This window comes from Myotis brandtii, unplaced genomic scaffold (genome assembly GCF_000412655.1).
Source record: "Myotis brandtii unplaced genomic scaffold, ASM41265v1 scaffold797, whole genome shotgun sequence".
NCBI classification, from domain to species: Eukaryota; Metazoa; Chordata; class Mammalia; order Chiroptera; family Vespertilionidae; genus Myotis; species Myotis brandtii.
In genome coordinates this window covers 682,567-698,254 of record NW_005371210.1, presented here as the reverse complement: position 1 = coordinate 698,254, position 15,688 = coordinate 682,567, and the positions used below count along the sequence as shown (strand labels likewise).

The 15,688-nt window shown below is 49.3% G+C and overlaps 2 protein-coding genes and 1 long non-coding RNA gene across 3 annotated transcripts in view; 1 reads left to right on the top strand and 2 right to left on the bottom strand.

Annotated features, from left to right (window-relative positions):
- Nucleotides 1-14,956, bottom strand: part of TBCD (tubulin folding cofactor D) — a 99,569-nt gene extending 84,613 nt beyond the window's left edge. Inside the window, exons 1-6 of the mRNA XM_005883658.2 lie at nucleotides 14,865-14,956; nucleotides 13,389-13,486; nucleotides 11,608-11,709; nucleotides 9,659-9,805; nucleotides 7,725-7,780; nucleotides 1,089-1,218 (exon numbers count right to left, since the gene is read on the bottom strand). Coding sequence (XP_005883720.2) covers nucleotides 1,089-1,218; nucleotides 7,725-7,780; nucleotides 9,659-9,805; nucleotides 11,608-11,709; nucleotides 13,389-13,486; nucleotides 14,865-14,943 — 612 coding nt within the window. The 5' untranslated portion in view covers nucleotides 14,944-14,956. The remainder of the gene's footprint in view (nucleotides 1-1,088; nucleotides 1,219-7,724; nucleotides 7,781-9,658; nucleotides 9,806-11,607; nucleotides 11,710-13,388; nucleotides 13,487-14,864) is intronic.
- LOC106724316 lies at nucleotides 1,225-2,860 on the top strand. The gene is made up of 2 exons (XR_001360076.1): nucleotides 1,225-1,329; nucleotides 2,335-2,860. It is a non-coding gene; the product is annotated as an uncharacterized LOC106724316 (long non-coding RNA).
- Nucleotides 3,296-6,296, bottom strand: LOC102245003 (V-type proton ATPase 16 kDa proteolipid subunit-like). Its single transcript, XM_014531230.1, is given in 3 exon segments — nucleotides 3,296-3,499; nucleotides 3,502-3,955; nucleotides 6,279-6,296. Coding segments are annotated over 3 exon segments (597 nt in total). The 3' UTR covers nucleotides 3,296-3,374.
- Nucleotides 14,957-15,688: the final 732 nt, after the last annotated feature.

The window sequence follows — 15,688 nt, the reverse complement described above, 5'->3', positions numbered from 1 at the left end:
ACCACTGAGCCATGCTGGCTGGGCCAGATTTTCTTTTTAAATGTCTCAAATATTCTCCTCATTTGAATGGCAATCCCTCCTGAAGACAATGGTAACAGGAAAGAAAAGAACAGGTGCCGAGAACATTTCTGAGACCAAGCGGTCAGCTCCCTCGGTGCCCAGAGCGTTGGGGAGAAAGGGCTTTCCTCGCGAGGGGCCCGTGGCAGGCCAGCCATCACAGCTTACCTCCCACCTCCATGCCCACTGCCTGGGTTATTACACCATCACCCCACTTTCCACCAGCCCTCTGGCCTCCTACACCTCATCAGAACCTGCAGCAGCCAACACCCAAGATCATGACATCACACTGAGTCACGGGCCCGAACATCTCCATTTAAACGCAGTCCAAAGTGTCCTGTTCTCCTGAAAGTGGGCCGTCGGCCTCTACAGCCTCACAGACAAGGGCAGGACCCACTTCACCCCACTGCAATTACAGAGCAGGAGGTGGAGCTCACGAGAGCTGCAGAGGCTGTCCACTCCCTCGGGGGGCGGGGGGAGCCAGCCCGAGAGAGAGCTTCATGGCATGGGCAGCCCCTCTTCTATGGAACTTAAACTAGATCCTTCCTCGTTAGTTAGAAGCAGGACGGCCAGGAAAGGGTAGATGTAGGCTCTGTGTTTAACACCCTAACCTGAGTATCTGCAAAAACTAAGTTTTAAATCACCTACCTGATTTCATTAGAGCCGTTCCAATAATTATACTCCCTTACAGCAGGAAACCCCAGAAGGACACGCCCCTGTCAGCCCGCCCACCGGCCTGCTCGCCGCAGCTCCTTGGGCACCACTGCCCCCTGGCGGCAACACGCAGGCTGACGCGGCCCATCTCCACTGGAGCAGAAAGCCCTCACTGACAACCCATGGCCAGCCCTGGGCAGCCTGAAGGTCCAGTCCAAAGCAGCGAAAAAGGCACTCGGTTCACTGTCCTGTCAGGGCTGAATACCTTCCTATGTTCCAGCCACTTCAGAATGGAGTCAGGTCAACAGAACTCGTCCCCCTGTTTGGGCAGCTCCACAGCTGACCACTGACAGCCCCTCCCCCAGGGCAGTGTTTACCAGGGCCTGCAGCATCCCGTCCATGGTGATGACGCCCTCGATGGTCTGGAAGGAGGAGCGGGCCAAAGTGCACAGGCTCCAGTCCAGGAAATCCGCCATCTTCTGTTTGACATCGGGCCGTGTGATAAACCTGCCAGAAGGGAACACAGGCAGGTAGCGGCTCAACCCAGGCCCAACCTAGGAGAACTCACCAACACCCCAATCTACGAAACGAAGACACTGCCCCAACTGTGGTCCTCAGGTAGCGATCTCCGCCCCCACCCCACCCTCCCCCAACCTCTCTGCAGTCCCGTGCAGTCCCCACCACCCCCAGCTCCTCCCCACTGGCCTCCACTCATCCCGAGGCCCCATTCACCACGAGACTACCTTTGCCTACCCCCATGGCTGCCCTGGGCCCCATCAGTGTCCACTCCTCAGCCCTCCCTCCTCCCCGGAATGCCGTGCCCCCACATGCAAGGCCTGGCCCAGCAGCAGGCCCCGCAGGTCTCTCCCTGCATCTGCCGTGGGTCTCCCTTCCCCATGACAGAGCTCCAGCTGGTGTCCATGGCCCCACATCCCTGACATCTGCTCAGCTCTACACCCTCCGCACTCAGATGGGTGTGCTGGCTCTCCCCCACCCTCTGTACACCTGGTCTGGGCTGGCAGCCATCCTCCAGCTCCCACACCAAGAACTCTATTCCTCCCCAGCCCATCCACACGCCAATCCCAGCTCTCTGACTCAGTGGCTCAGGCTGAGCCCCTGCCTCCTAGGGGAGCTTGCAGTCTGGGGGCAGAAACATAGGAAACAAGCAAATAACGTGAAGAAAACAGCTGAGTAAGGGGAGGGTGGGAGACAGTGCAGCCTCCAAGAAGTCCAGGGACATGTGACCAGAGAACGTCAGAAGGAGGCCTCTGTAAGGAGCTCACACTCCCCTCGGGAGCCCCACAGAACACACGGGAGGGCTGGTTGGCCCTAACGACGCGGAAGCACATGCTTGGGGTTCAGGCTTGATACCTGGTAGGGGGCTTGCAGGAAGCAGCCAATCAAGTTTGCCTTCTCACATCAGTGTTTCTCGCTCCCTTTCCATTCCTCTCTCTCTCTAAAAATCTAAACTATTTTTAAAAAGGAATATGTTTACAGGAGAGGTCCCAAAGACACAGATAAACAAAAATGGGGAAGATATCCACCCCACAGATAAAAATACACATTTATAGGAAGATTCTTCTACACAAAGATCTTTGAATCCTCTACTTCCTTCCCTTTCAGAAGTGATATCACAGCCCCACCTGCTCACACACCGAGCTCAGCCAACACGTGCGGGTATCTTAGAGATAAGCCCCAGAAGAACAACTAGAACGATTATCAGCAAAACCTTAACTACAGAACTAGACGTAGCAGAGGAACAAAGGATGCCTCGGCAAAGCATCCATGGGACAGACGGCCACTCCGGACCATCGTGGGCACTATGACCACACGCTGATAACTCAGTCAGCTGGTCTAAGAGGGCAACAGCACAGGTAAGGTGACAAGCACTGTTCTGTGTAAGAACTTACTGTGGTTTTTCGTTTGTTTGTTTTTCACATCCGAGAATTTTATTGGACATGGCTCTGGGCCTGGCAGGCCCGGCTCATGGCCCCCCAGCTAGGGCTGGAGGACAGTGGTTCCATACAAAACAATCTCAGAGCACACAGTCACCCCACAAAGCGACACTCTAAAGATTATTATACCTGGGAGACAGGAGGGCTGCTCCACAGATGTGCAAACAGGTCAAATCTTTATAAATAAACATACAGTGAAAACGACAACTCAAATTCATGCCTATACACAGAGCACTCTACGGCAGGTAAATGGGTGGGGGTGGCCAGAAGCCACCATCCTCACTGGTCACGGGACCTGGATGGGTGGGGGCAACAGACGATAGGCACTATTGGGCATTTACAAGACCAACTACTTGGGCCCTAACTGGCTTGGCTCAGTGGATAGAGCGTCGGCCTGCAGACTGAAGGGTCCCAGGTCCGATTCCAGTCAAGGGCATGTACCTTGGTTGTGGGCACATCCCCAGAAGGCGTGTGCAGGAGGCAGCTGAATTGATGCTTCTCTCTCATCGATGTTTCTAACTCTCTATCCCTTTCCCTCTCCCTTCCTCTCTGTAAAAAATCAATAAAATATATATATTTTTTAAAAAGACCAACTACTTGGGGAGAGTGGGGGCAGCTGCCTGTGCATGTGTGTCAGGCTGTTCATTCTGGAATGAGGAGGGGGTGGTCTTTACAGCATATCCTGTGGCTGGTGGGCTTAGAGAGGAGCTACTTTGTGGAGAGGATGAGGGCGACAATGAGACCGTAGAGACCCAGCACCTCTGCAAAAATGAGGATCAAGATCATGTCCACACATAGTTGGGGCTGCTGGGCAGTGCCCCACAGGCCGGTGCCCCCACAATGCCAATGGCAAAGCCAGCTGCCAGCCCACTGAGGCCCACGCTCGGGCCAGCGCCCAGTGGGAGGAAAGGCCTATAGAGACTGATGCCTTCACTCAGGGAGGTGGCAATAAGGACTGCCACCACCAGGCCACAGATGGCAATGATGCCAGCCGTGACCACTGGGACGATGGACTTCATGATCAGCTCTGGTCGCATGACGGACATGGCAGCAATGCCAGTGCCACTCTTAGCCGTACTATGGGCAGCACCCAAGGTGCTGAAGACCATGGTGGCTGAGGCGCCCATGACCACGAAAAAGGAGGCATACTCGGGGCTGCCGCTCTTGACCTCGGACCTGTCTGTGAGTGGGGTGGGGGCAAGCTCAGCAGGCCGAGGTGGGGGGAGAACCAGCTGGGCGAGGCAGGAAGGCAGCTGGCAGCGAGTGCAAGGTGAGCAATCAGACGGCGGCTAAGGCTCAAACTTACTGTGTGTTTTTAAATAAATTTATGGAAAAGTGAAATATTCACAAAACTGCTAGAACAACCAAGTGACCTGTGAGGGGAGAGATCGTATAACCGTGTACCGAAAGAAATTCCACATGGGTTAGTAACTGTACATTAAACAACAAAGTAGAAAAACATAAATGACTACTTACAAAATTTGTTAATAAGACTTCAAGCTTAAAAGTAAAAATAACTAAAATAAGGGGAAAATTACTGTTTTGACTTTTTTTATGTTTTTATTGTGTATGTGTTTTTTTAAGAGAGAGGGAGAGACACACTGATGGGAGAGCAGAACATCAATCGGCTACCTCCCACACTCACCCCAACACAGATCGAGCCTGCAACCCGGGCATGTGCCCTGACTGGGAATGGAACCGGTGACCCATCAGTACACGGGATGACGCTCAACCAACTGAATCACACCAGCCAGGGCACCGTTTTGATGTTAAAAGTAAAACTTTCGTCCAAAGGAGAAAGTAAAAGGCCACCAACCACCCACACCTGTGGGAAGCTCCCGCTAGTGAAGACAACGCACCAAGAGACCCACACACAGAAGTCAGGCCACAGAGCAGGCAGGTGAAGCCTAAGACAAGAAACAGGTGTTGAACCTCACCCGCTACCAGCACCTGACACAGGGGACAGAACGGGGCCATGTCACTGTGGTGACGCCGAGTGAATAACGCAGGATGCCAACTCAGTGAGACTGTGCGTGCATGGTCGATGCGTGCATGGGCAATGCCATAGCAGTGCAGACAAAGAAAGAAATGCAACACAGGTACAGTGCATTAGAATTACAAATGTGTGTGGGGGTTTTCTAATTTTCTGTTCCAAAATTTCCAACTTTCCTATATACAGCTCAGATTGCTTTCATAATTAAACAAAAACATCTGCTTTTAAAATTGATGTAATCAATAGGAATAAAGTCATATGTTTCCACTGACAAGTGTCTATAAAAGAAACTCAAATCTAAACGTCTTGGCATCCACAGAACATCAAGTTACATAAAACAGCCGACGTTTCAGGTTCAGTTAGTAAAGAGAAACGGAAAGCTCCGAACTACAAGTAGTGAAGGGAAAACATCTGACCTCATTAGACAGGCAGCTCCCTCTGCAAAATACCAGAAAATAAGCAGGCAGAGGAGAAAAGACACACGCAGCCAGCCCTGCACACCCATCACCATACTGAACAACCCACACACAAAAAAGACAGAAAATGTGAACCAGAACCTGCCTGGGGCACGCGTGCTATGAGGTGAGTTAACCTAGAGCAGCTCAGAGCCCTCATCCAATGACCACTGGCGCCGGTTCCAGGAAGCCTGAGAGCAGGGCTGCACCGCAGCCTGGCAAACTGGCTGGAGCATTTTAATGCGCTGAAAACCCGACCACAAGGAACACTTGCTCCTGTTGACCACCAGATGGCGAGGGAGAGTCCGTCAGTGGCTGAACCTGCCCCCATGCCAGGACTGAGTCTCTGCTGTCATCTTTCCCATGGAGGCCACCAGGGAGGGAATAAAAGGTTTAGGGATTCACCTCCTCCACCCCACAGACTCAAAACTCCCCAAAGTCAGGCTCAGCACAAACCTACCAATCCCTCAGTAATTCTGGTAACAAATAAAAACATTTTTCATTCATAAAGTCACACACAGTATTGGTAAATATGGGGAAAAGGTGACTTTCAATTTGTTCAACCTTTCCAATAACATCATTTAAAACCCCTAAAATGCTCATTCCACTTCTAGGAACTCACCCTTAAGAATCAATCAGAACAGTACAAAGTTTTATGCAGGATGTGCATGTCGGTATTAATTTTACTAACCAAAGGTGGGATAGCAGCCCACATGGCCAACAGGAGGTTGGAGAAACCACACTCACATCATAACCATGAGGCAGAAGACTGAAGGGAGCTCCAGGCCTGTCGGCACCTGGTACGGACACGCATGGGCACCAACACGCCCGCAGACAAGCGCCCACACACAGTGGCAGGACAAAGGACAAAAGCAGTTCCATCTCAGGGAGATGGAAGTACATGTGAGTTCTATTTTGTACTTTGTGCTCTTCTTTATTTTCCGAAACACACGCGATCACTTTTACTATCAGAAATCAATATGCCGCCTTTCAGTCCTTGTCCAAGCCGTGGGGCCTCAATCTGGCAAGCGTCTCAGGCAGCTCACTCCTAAAATCAGCTTCTTTCGTTCAGGCTTCTTACGTTCTGTGGTTCAGCAAGTGCCTTCACAAATCTCTCTCCCAATGCCCCTAAGTGCCCTCTGAAGTAAGTGTTCCACTTCCCACTTTGTGCGAGGAGGCCATGGCTGTAAGCATAAGGTGACCCGGGATCCCTGAATGAGGTGTGGCCCATTTCCCAATCAGAATATCCACACGTTTTTAGAGCCAATTTCCAACGTTCACGAATGTAGAGGAAACCCAAAAAAGCCAAGTTTTCTAATGTATTTTCTCTACACACATTTTACACCATGTCATACAAAAGATTAATTTAGAAAAACGGCATCTTTCCATCCTCACATGTCAGCTTCTGCACGCAGTGGGCCCACCGCCTGGGTCGGCTTACCCAGCTCATCAGACAGAGCCATCCTACCTGTTTGAGGCCTGGCCCATTGTTTAGTTAACCTAGGTCAGTGATGGCGAACCTATGACACGCGAACTCATTTTTTGGGTTGATTTTTCTTTGTTAAATGGCATTTAAATATATAAAATAAATATCAAAAATATAAGTCTTTGTTTTACTATGGTTGCAAAGATCAAAAAATTTCTATATGTGACACGGCACCAGAGTTAAGTTAGGGTTTTTCAAAATGCTGACACGCCGAGCTCAAAACGTTCGCCATCACTGACCTAGGTGATTGGGGATTTTTATCCCAAGCCACAATGACCCAATCACAGCTCATGATCTGCAGTAAAATGCTTTCTAAGTGACTTTCAAAGGCACGTCTGCCACCCTATTCTATATCTGCCCTCTGCTCAGTTGATGGGCCTATCAGGTGGCCTCCTTGAACCCATAACCCAGTCTCAGGACTTCTGTAAGCCACTAACCCACAGTTGGGTGACCTGTGCGTCCTGACCCAGGATCTGATAACCTGTGAGCCCCAGCCCACTGTCAGGTGACCAATGAGCTCCTAGCTCATAACAGGTGACCTGTGAGACCCTAACCCAGCATCAGATGACCTGTGTGAGCCCCTAACTGGCACTGTCAGTGGTCATGAGGTTCACAGATCTCCCACACCCAAACAGAGCTGGTGCTCCCTCAAAGAAAGAGACAGAAACACCTCCCCAGGCCCGTCAACCCAGTGGACAACACAGACACACAGGTAACACAGCATCCTATCCTATCTAATAAAAGGCTAATATGCAAAGTGTCCCCTTGGGAGTTCAACTGGCAGACCAGGAGTTGGATCGCTTGCTATGACATGCGCTGACCACGAGGGGGCAGCGCAGAACATGGCGGGCCATGGGCAGCAGAGGCAGGGCACTGAGGGAGCAAGGGAAGGAGGAAGCGGGGAGGCCAGGAGGCGGGGAACCACACTGTGGTGGTGCCAGGAGGCGAGGGAAGGAGGCGGCGGGAAGGTGGGGAACCTGATCGGCCCTGATCACCGGCCAGGCCTAGGGACCCTACCCGTGCTCGAATTTCGTGCACTGGGCCTGTAGTGTAAGTCAAACCCTCAGAAGGGCAGCAGTCACACATCCACCAACAGGGCCGCAGGAAGGCAATCGGGCACTTACTTGGACACGAGGACGGCAGCCGCGTCTCGGGCCTTGTCACTGACAACCAAGTAGGACTACAAGAAAGCATAAAGGAGAGGTGCCATTACACACAGAATAAATCTCAGGGGGCTGCTCAGCCGGCCAGTCCTGCACTCAGGAGCTTCCCGAGAGCCCAATGCATGAAGCTCACAGACAGAGGCCAAATGCCAAAGCTGCACAAACCTCTCTGAACTTGAACTAAAGCTGCAGCTGTCGAGTGCTGTGCTCCTCAGGCAAGCGCCAAACCACACACGGTGTGTGTCATAGCCCTACAAAGACATTTGCAAGAATAGCAGAAAGATGAACCGTGTGTGTTACCCACCGTAACAATCAGTGTCCACAGAGGACACTTGGGGCCCTAGAGCATTAAGTATCAGGACAGTTAGGAGGCCTCATGCAAACAGAAGGGCCCCTGGGTCTAACACAAACGACTAGCTTTTCTTAGGAGGCCCGCCTTCAGAGGTTTCCAATTCTCATCTCAACTAACTTTTTTCCAAATAACACTCTTAAAAGAGCTTTTCTCTGAGGCAGGCTTTCCGGAGAACAACCGCACAGGGTGCCAAATGGTTAGCAATGTACCGCCCTCATCCGGCAATCCCGCCGAGGACACAGCACACAGGGACCCCAAGGTGCTCACCACCACCTGCTGTGACCGAGCACACCTAGAAACAGTGTCCATCTGTGAGAGAGTGTTTTAAAACTGGGTACAGTGGAGCACCTTTGTCCTTAAAGATTATGAGGGCGACATCTGACGTAAGACATTCGGGATGTGCTGCCAAGGCCCTGCTGAGGCGGGCAGTGAGGAGCACCGTAAAAAGCACAGGCTCCAGAGCCAAGCTGCCTGGGTTCAAAGGCGGATCCATTTATGAGAAAATGAACCAGCTAAGTTACTTATCTTTATGCCTATTGTCTCCTCAGCGAAATGATTAAAACAGTGAACTGACTCATTAAGAAGGATTAAATGAGTTAATACATGAAAAGCAATCAGCACAGTGTCTGCACACAATGGCGCTCAATGAATGCTTGGTATGAAAGTATGGCTGGCAGACTGTAAGGTGACCCCTGTCCTGTCTGCGGGCACTTGCACCCTGTGTAATCCCTCCCAGATGGGTTAAAAGAATGTGTGGGGAGAGGTGGAGGTGGACATCACCCCATGACAGTAACGCATCACTGTGACTGTGTCTTGCCAGCAGAGCCTGGCCTTGCTGGCTTTGACAGCATAAGCTGCCCCGTTGGGGGACCATGCGGTAAGGAACGGCCAACAAAGAATTAAGGCCCTGAGGTTCTGATTTCTGCCACCAACCAGGAGCGCTCGGAAGCGTACCCGCCCCAGGGGCCTGACTGCAACCAGGGGAGACCTCCAAGCAGAAGGCGGAGTAGCCACGCCCAGAGTCCTGATCCACTGAATCTGAGATGACACACGTGTTAAACTACTCAAGTTTAGGGTAAGTCTTTAAGCAGCAGTAGATACATGCACAATATTTATATCAGATGTTTGAAGACTATATACAAGTGTTATCTCCTGGCACTAGAATTTGAGAGACTGTATTATCTTTGATGCCTCTCTATTTTCTAGTTTTTCTACAATGATCATGTATTATCAATAGATTTAAATTTAAATAGACCTTTATTTTATCTTACCATTGCCACCTGAGACCTCTTATATGTCATTATGCTTAGAGTATTTGCAATATCTATAAAGAAATGAAATTTGCTAAAATAATTCATCCTGACCTCTATATGACTTACCACAATTTCCAAATAAGTAATGAAATTTTACCTCTGAAAAGTAATAACAGCAACTGCAGAAATACAGAAGTGTCAAGAGTGTACCTAATTAAACTCTAATATCAGGACAGCATGAGCACAAAAGAGCACTAACTATTGGTAATTACTAGTACAACCACACTCACCTGTGCTATTTGGAGAATACGGTCGGTTATGGACATTCGTGTTTGCCCGGGTTGGGTGTGAAGGTTCCCATCAAGGCGTGTAAAATCGAAAGGGATCAGGCAGGTCATGGAGAGCCACAGTAGAAGCATGTAGCGGGTCTCCCAAGTCTAAGGAGTTAAACCAAAATAAAATGATTCCTGTATAAAGGAGGGAGGTAACCCACACGCCCCGATCACAAACCTGGTATCCTCCCTGCCCACTCAATGCCCACTCCAGGCCCCTCAAACACCACTGACTTGAGTCTGGGGTTCCGGCCATCGCTAGCTCCTCCACTGACTTCCCTATACCCCACCACACCACACACACCCTCTTCATACAGACGTGGCTACCACAGCAGACCAAACAAACAGCAAAGGGGACAAAGAAAAACCATCACACATCAGTATGACAGCTTTTCTTCACTGGCACGCTTCAGCATGCAATCAGCCTTTTGAGAAAGTAGAAAGCACATAGAAACAGAAGACGAGAAAAAACTCTCAACTTCCCATCAAAGACAAGTGCCCAGAATTTCAGCAGTCAGTGAAGCAAGACTCCACTTTGGCCCTGGAATCACCTTCTCTGCAAGAAGCAGAGGAGCCCGGCCTGGCTCAGTGGTTGAGCGTCGACCTATGAACCAGGAGGTCAGGGTTTGATTCCCGGTCAGGGCACATTCCTGGGTTGTGGGTTCAATCCCCGGTAGGGGGTGAGGTAGTCGATCGATGATTCTCATCAATGAGGTTTCTATCCCTCTCTCCCTCTCCCTTTCTCTCTCTGAAATCAATTTAAAATTTTTTTCTAAATATATTAAGAGAAAAAAAGAAGCAGAAGACGCCCTAACCGGTTTGGCTCAGTGGATAGAGCATTGGCCTGCGGACTGAAAGGTCCCAGGTTCAATTCCAGTCAAGGGCATGTACCTTGGTTGCGGGCACATCCCGAGTAGGAGGTGTGCAGGAAGCAGCTGATCGATGTTTCTAACTATCCCTCTCTCTTCCTCTCTGTAAAAAATCAATAAAATATATTAAAATGTTTAAGTAAGGGGACTCGTTTCCCTCCCCACGTGGGAGTCTGAACTTGATCTTCAATAAATCTCCACCTTTGCTATACCTAAAAAATAAAATGTTTAAATAAATAAATAAAAAAGAAGCATAGGAGAGCGGGAAAGGCTCACCCAAGACTTCAACAGAAATGGGACACATTCGCACTAAGACCTTCAACCTGTGGTTGTAACTATGGGCTCTTCTGAATCCAACGGGTACAAGAGTGCTCCCTCCACAGGCCTGGCTGCTCTCCTCAGAACGGCTCGCGTACAGGGCAGCCACCATGCCCATCAGGGGGCCTGGATTTCATTAGAGTTCCCACCATTCCCTCACTGACAAGGGTGACTCACTGTGCCTAGATTGACTGCACAGACCATGAGGTTTATGCTGAACACCTGCTTTCCTCTGGGAGCCTGAGGGTGCAGTCCATGCTCAGCAGAGTACCTACAAGACCAGCCCCCACAGAAACCACGGGTTCTAGTCTCCATACCTTCCCTGGGGGACACTTCACACGTATGGTCACCACTCGGTGCTGGGGAATTACAGGTGTTCTAGGTGACCCATCCGGGGGAAGACTGGCATTCCACTGAGCATAATGCTTTCCACATAGGGATATTTCAAGTTAAAGAAAAGTGGGCGGTAACAGGGTTATCACCACACTGTGTAAGCATATTTTCTTTATAAAAGGAATTATTTTTTTTAAAAAAAGGTAATTTAAAGAAACGTAAAAAAAGAGAAAGCCAAAAGAATACAAGAGTGATACTAAACAGCATAGTAAGGTAAAACGTAAAGAGACAAGCAGGTGACGGTGCCACAGCAGGGGTGGAGCAGATAAGGGAAGAGCGAGGAGGGAGAGGAGAGAACATGAAGAGGAGAAGGAGAGGGACACTCACTTCATGGTCCTTAGGATTCTGATTTGTAAACATGTCTAAAACAGGCTGCACGTCAGCTACTTCATGAGGAAACAAACGAAGAAATGTCTTATATCCTCGAACCTACCACATTAAAAAAAAAAAAAGGCATTGATTATATAATTAAGAAAATAAAGGGAAAAAATTATCTTTTTCCTCATCAAAAATTACCACCAAGCCCTGGCTGGTGTAGGTAGCTCAGATGATTAGAGCAAAGTTACAGGTTGGATCCCCAGTCAGGGCACATACAAGAATCAACCAATGAGTGCATAAATAAGTGCACAACACACTGATGTTTCTCTCTCCCCCCTCCCACCTTCCTCTCTCTCTAATATCAATAAATAAAGAGTGTGGCTCAGTAGGTGATCATCGACCCAGGAACCAAGAGGTCACGGGTTCGATTCCCTGTCAGGGCACATGCCCGGGTTATGGGCTCGATCCCCAGTGAGGGACATGCAAAAGGCAGCCAATCAATGATTTTCATTATTGATGTTTCTATCTCTCTCTCCCTCTCCCTTCCTCTCTGAAATCAATAAAAATATATTTAAAAACAAAATAAAAATCAATAAAAACGAATCAATAAATAAAAGTAAAAAATCACCACCTATGCCACCCAGTGATCAAAGAAAATTAGATCATATTACAGTGATACAACTTAGAAACACTCATCGAGCTACAGCGACGTGTGCACCCTCGCTGGCCAAGTGCCTCTCTCCAGCATACAGCAGGCATGACCGCAACGTGTAGCCCACAGAACCACAAAGCCCACCCCGAGAGGCTCTCCATCACTCCATGGTGAAATGCAAACAGTAAGTGCAGGCCAGACACAGACAGCACCCGGGAGCTTATTCGAATGCAGAATAGCAGGTCCCACCCAGGCAGACTTACGAAGAACCTTCATTATAACAAGGTCCCCAGGAAAAGCACCTGTACATTAAAGTTTGAGAAGTACTTTCGTTTCCATGTTTGTTTGCTTTTTCCTTGTAAAAAACTTTTCTGAATCAGTCATCTCTCTCTATTTCTAGTTAGGTGGTACCTGATCTACTCAAATGCAAATGATAAATACCTTGGATATTGTTGTAGCCAAAAGAACCCCTGGATCACTAAATATGGGACCCCAAAAATACGGTAAAATGAGAAAAGAGCCCTTGCCGGTGTGGCTCAGTTGGTTGTGCATCCTCCCATGCACTGAAAGGTTGCTGGTTTGATTCCCATTTAGGGCACATGCCCTGGTTTCAGGCTCAGCCCCCGGTAAGGGGCATGCAGGAGGCACCTGATGGACACTTCGCTCTCACATCAATGCTTCTATCTCTCTCTCCCTCTCCAAAACTCAATTAAAAATCTTTTTAAAAAGCCCTAACTGGTTTGGCTCAGTGGATGGAGCGTCGGCCTGTGGACTGAAGGGTCCCAGGTTCGATTCCGGTCAAGGGCATGTACCTTGGTTGCAGGCACATCCTCAGTAGGGGGTGTGCAGGAGGCAGCTGATCAATGTTTCTCTCTCATCGATGTTTCTAACTCTCTATCCCTCTCCCTTTCTCTCTGTAAAAAATCAATAAAATATGTATTTTTAAAAATCTTTAAAAAATAAAAAAGGGAGAGAGAAAATAAAACCCACAATTTATATGTGAAAACCATCTTTTCCAAGAAAAAACATTTTGGAAGGTAACTTCTGGACCAGGTATATTAAGAAAGTGTTGTTAAAAGAAGAGAAAACAAAATTTAAAAAGTGTTCTGTCAACTATAAAGTGCAAAGCAAATGTTACCTTGGTGATGATGTAAAGAAATTTAAAAGCCAGATGTACGAGGTCAACTGGAGATGTCTTATCTTGCACTATTTCCAACAACAAGTTCATCATCCATTCTAGAGAAAAAGAGACACAAAAAATTTGCTATAAAATTAAACATTACTATGACATTAAAACAAAATGCCAAAAGAAAAAAGGGTTAATTTAGGCAAATTACAGAGCAAAAACTGACAACTGAAAGGAGAACCTGACAAACCTGTAACTATAGTTAACCCCTAGAGTGCCGGGAGCGCGATCGCGCTCCTCCTTTCGCCAAAAGTGCAGGGAGCGCTATCAAAGCTTCGAAATGGCGTCCAGTTCTAAGTCTGCTTTTATTAGTGATGATGATATTGCTAAATATGTCAATGTAGTAAAGGTTTCCTTAAGTTTTTGAATATGTAACTTCATTTACTTGCGATTCATAATTTTCTTCCTAAACTGCTGTAAAATCTGCAAAAATGCCTTGGCAATTTTAGCATAGTTCCTAGGATATTGGTTGGCACTCAAAGGGTTAAAGATTTCTACACTCCTCTCAGAATTGATAGAACAAGTGAGAAGAAAAATCAGTAAGGACATGATCAACTCAACAGATGCAGAAAATGCATCTGACAAAATTCCGCATCATTTTATAATAAAAATTCTCAACAAAGTGGGAACAGAAGGAACATATCTCAACATCGTAAAGGCCATATATGACAAGCCCATAGCTAATATCTCCCCCAGCCAGGTTATCGACCAAGGAGTAGTCTCCCGCCTGCGATAGGAGAGTTCAGAAAGCTTACCTTCTACAAAACCTGTCCGTTACTTGAAGAACAGCACCAGCCCACTTTTCAGAAGTCACATGTGTGCACAAAGCTAACTCTTCCTGCCTACACATTCCCCGTTCACATCTTTACACCTCACAGCCCTGCTAACAAGTAAGACGCAGGCACTTCATCCTGACACCCTCTGCTGGCAAGCACGCATACACACGCGCAAGCATGCACATACACACACGCACACAAGCATGCACACACGCACAAGCATGCACATACACACGCACACAAGCATGCACACACGCACAAGCATGCGCATACACACGCACAAGCATGCACATACACACACGCACAAGCATGTGCACGCATACACACACAAGCATGTGCACACACACGCACACAAGCATGCACACACGCACAAGCATGCATACACAAGCATGCGTGCACACACAAGCATGCACACATGCACAAGCATGTGCACATACACGCATACAAGCATGCACACACACGCACAAGCATGCGCACACACATGCACACAAGCATGCACATACACACACAAGCATGTGCGCGCACACACACACACAAGCATGCGCATACACACACACACACAAGCATGTGCGCACACAAGCCCGCACTCACAGCAAAGCTTTGTGGTCATCAGGAACTGGATGACCATAATCGGTCAGCAGCCTGTTCTTACCAAGGTGTGGGTCCAACAGGTGAGGCTGCTGCTGGTATTTGTCCATTATCACTAGAGAGATGAATGTGAGAATTAACATCTCCAAGACGAACATGCCCAGGAGCCTCAGAACCTCCAGCTTTCCTCCTCAGCCCCAGCCCATGCAGCTCCCAGGCCGCGGGACACCGGGGTGAGCGCCTCGGGGCCACTGCGTCCAGCGGGCCTCCTTTCCTGGCCCGCTGGGCACACCTTCCTCCCGGGCCCTCTTCCCCCTCCTCAGACCTTCTACAGCCCGGCTGTTCTCCCTTCATTAAACACACACCTTCCGCTCCTTTAATGCCCCTCCAGCATCCCCAGCAAGGTGCCCTCCCGCTGCGCGATCCGGCAGATCTATCCCCGCCCCCTGCACACCGGGCGGCCTGGTGTCCACTCCTCCCGGGCGCTGCAGTGGCCCCTCGCCTATGGCAGTTCTCACCTGCCAGCGCCTCCACGTGACCACTCGCCAGGAATGGGAGGTGGGCTTTCCCCGGCCCCTGGACACCCCCCTCCCGCTCCAGACAGTTCTGTCCGCAGATCCTGTTAGTGCTGAGCCCGCTGACAGCCAGGCTCGGGCTGGGCACGGGGTCCCCGGGTGTGAATCCTCTAGGGACCAGGTGCCCAAGCACATGCTGCTCCCACGCAGCCGGCCACAGAGCCCCGAGTGAACTCAGAGGCCCACAAACGTGGTTTTACTGAATCACAAAACCCTAGGTCACGAGCTCTGGGGTCCTGAGGAATCGATTCATTACCCGATACAGACAAAGCCGCAGACCCGGAGAACTTACACCAGCCAGGGCCCCGCCATG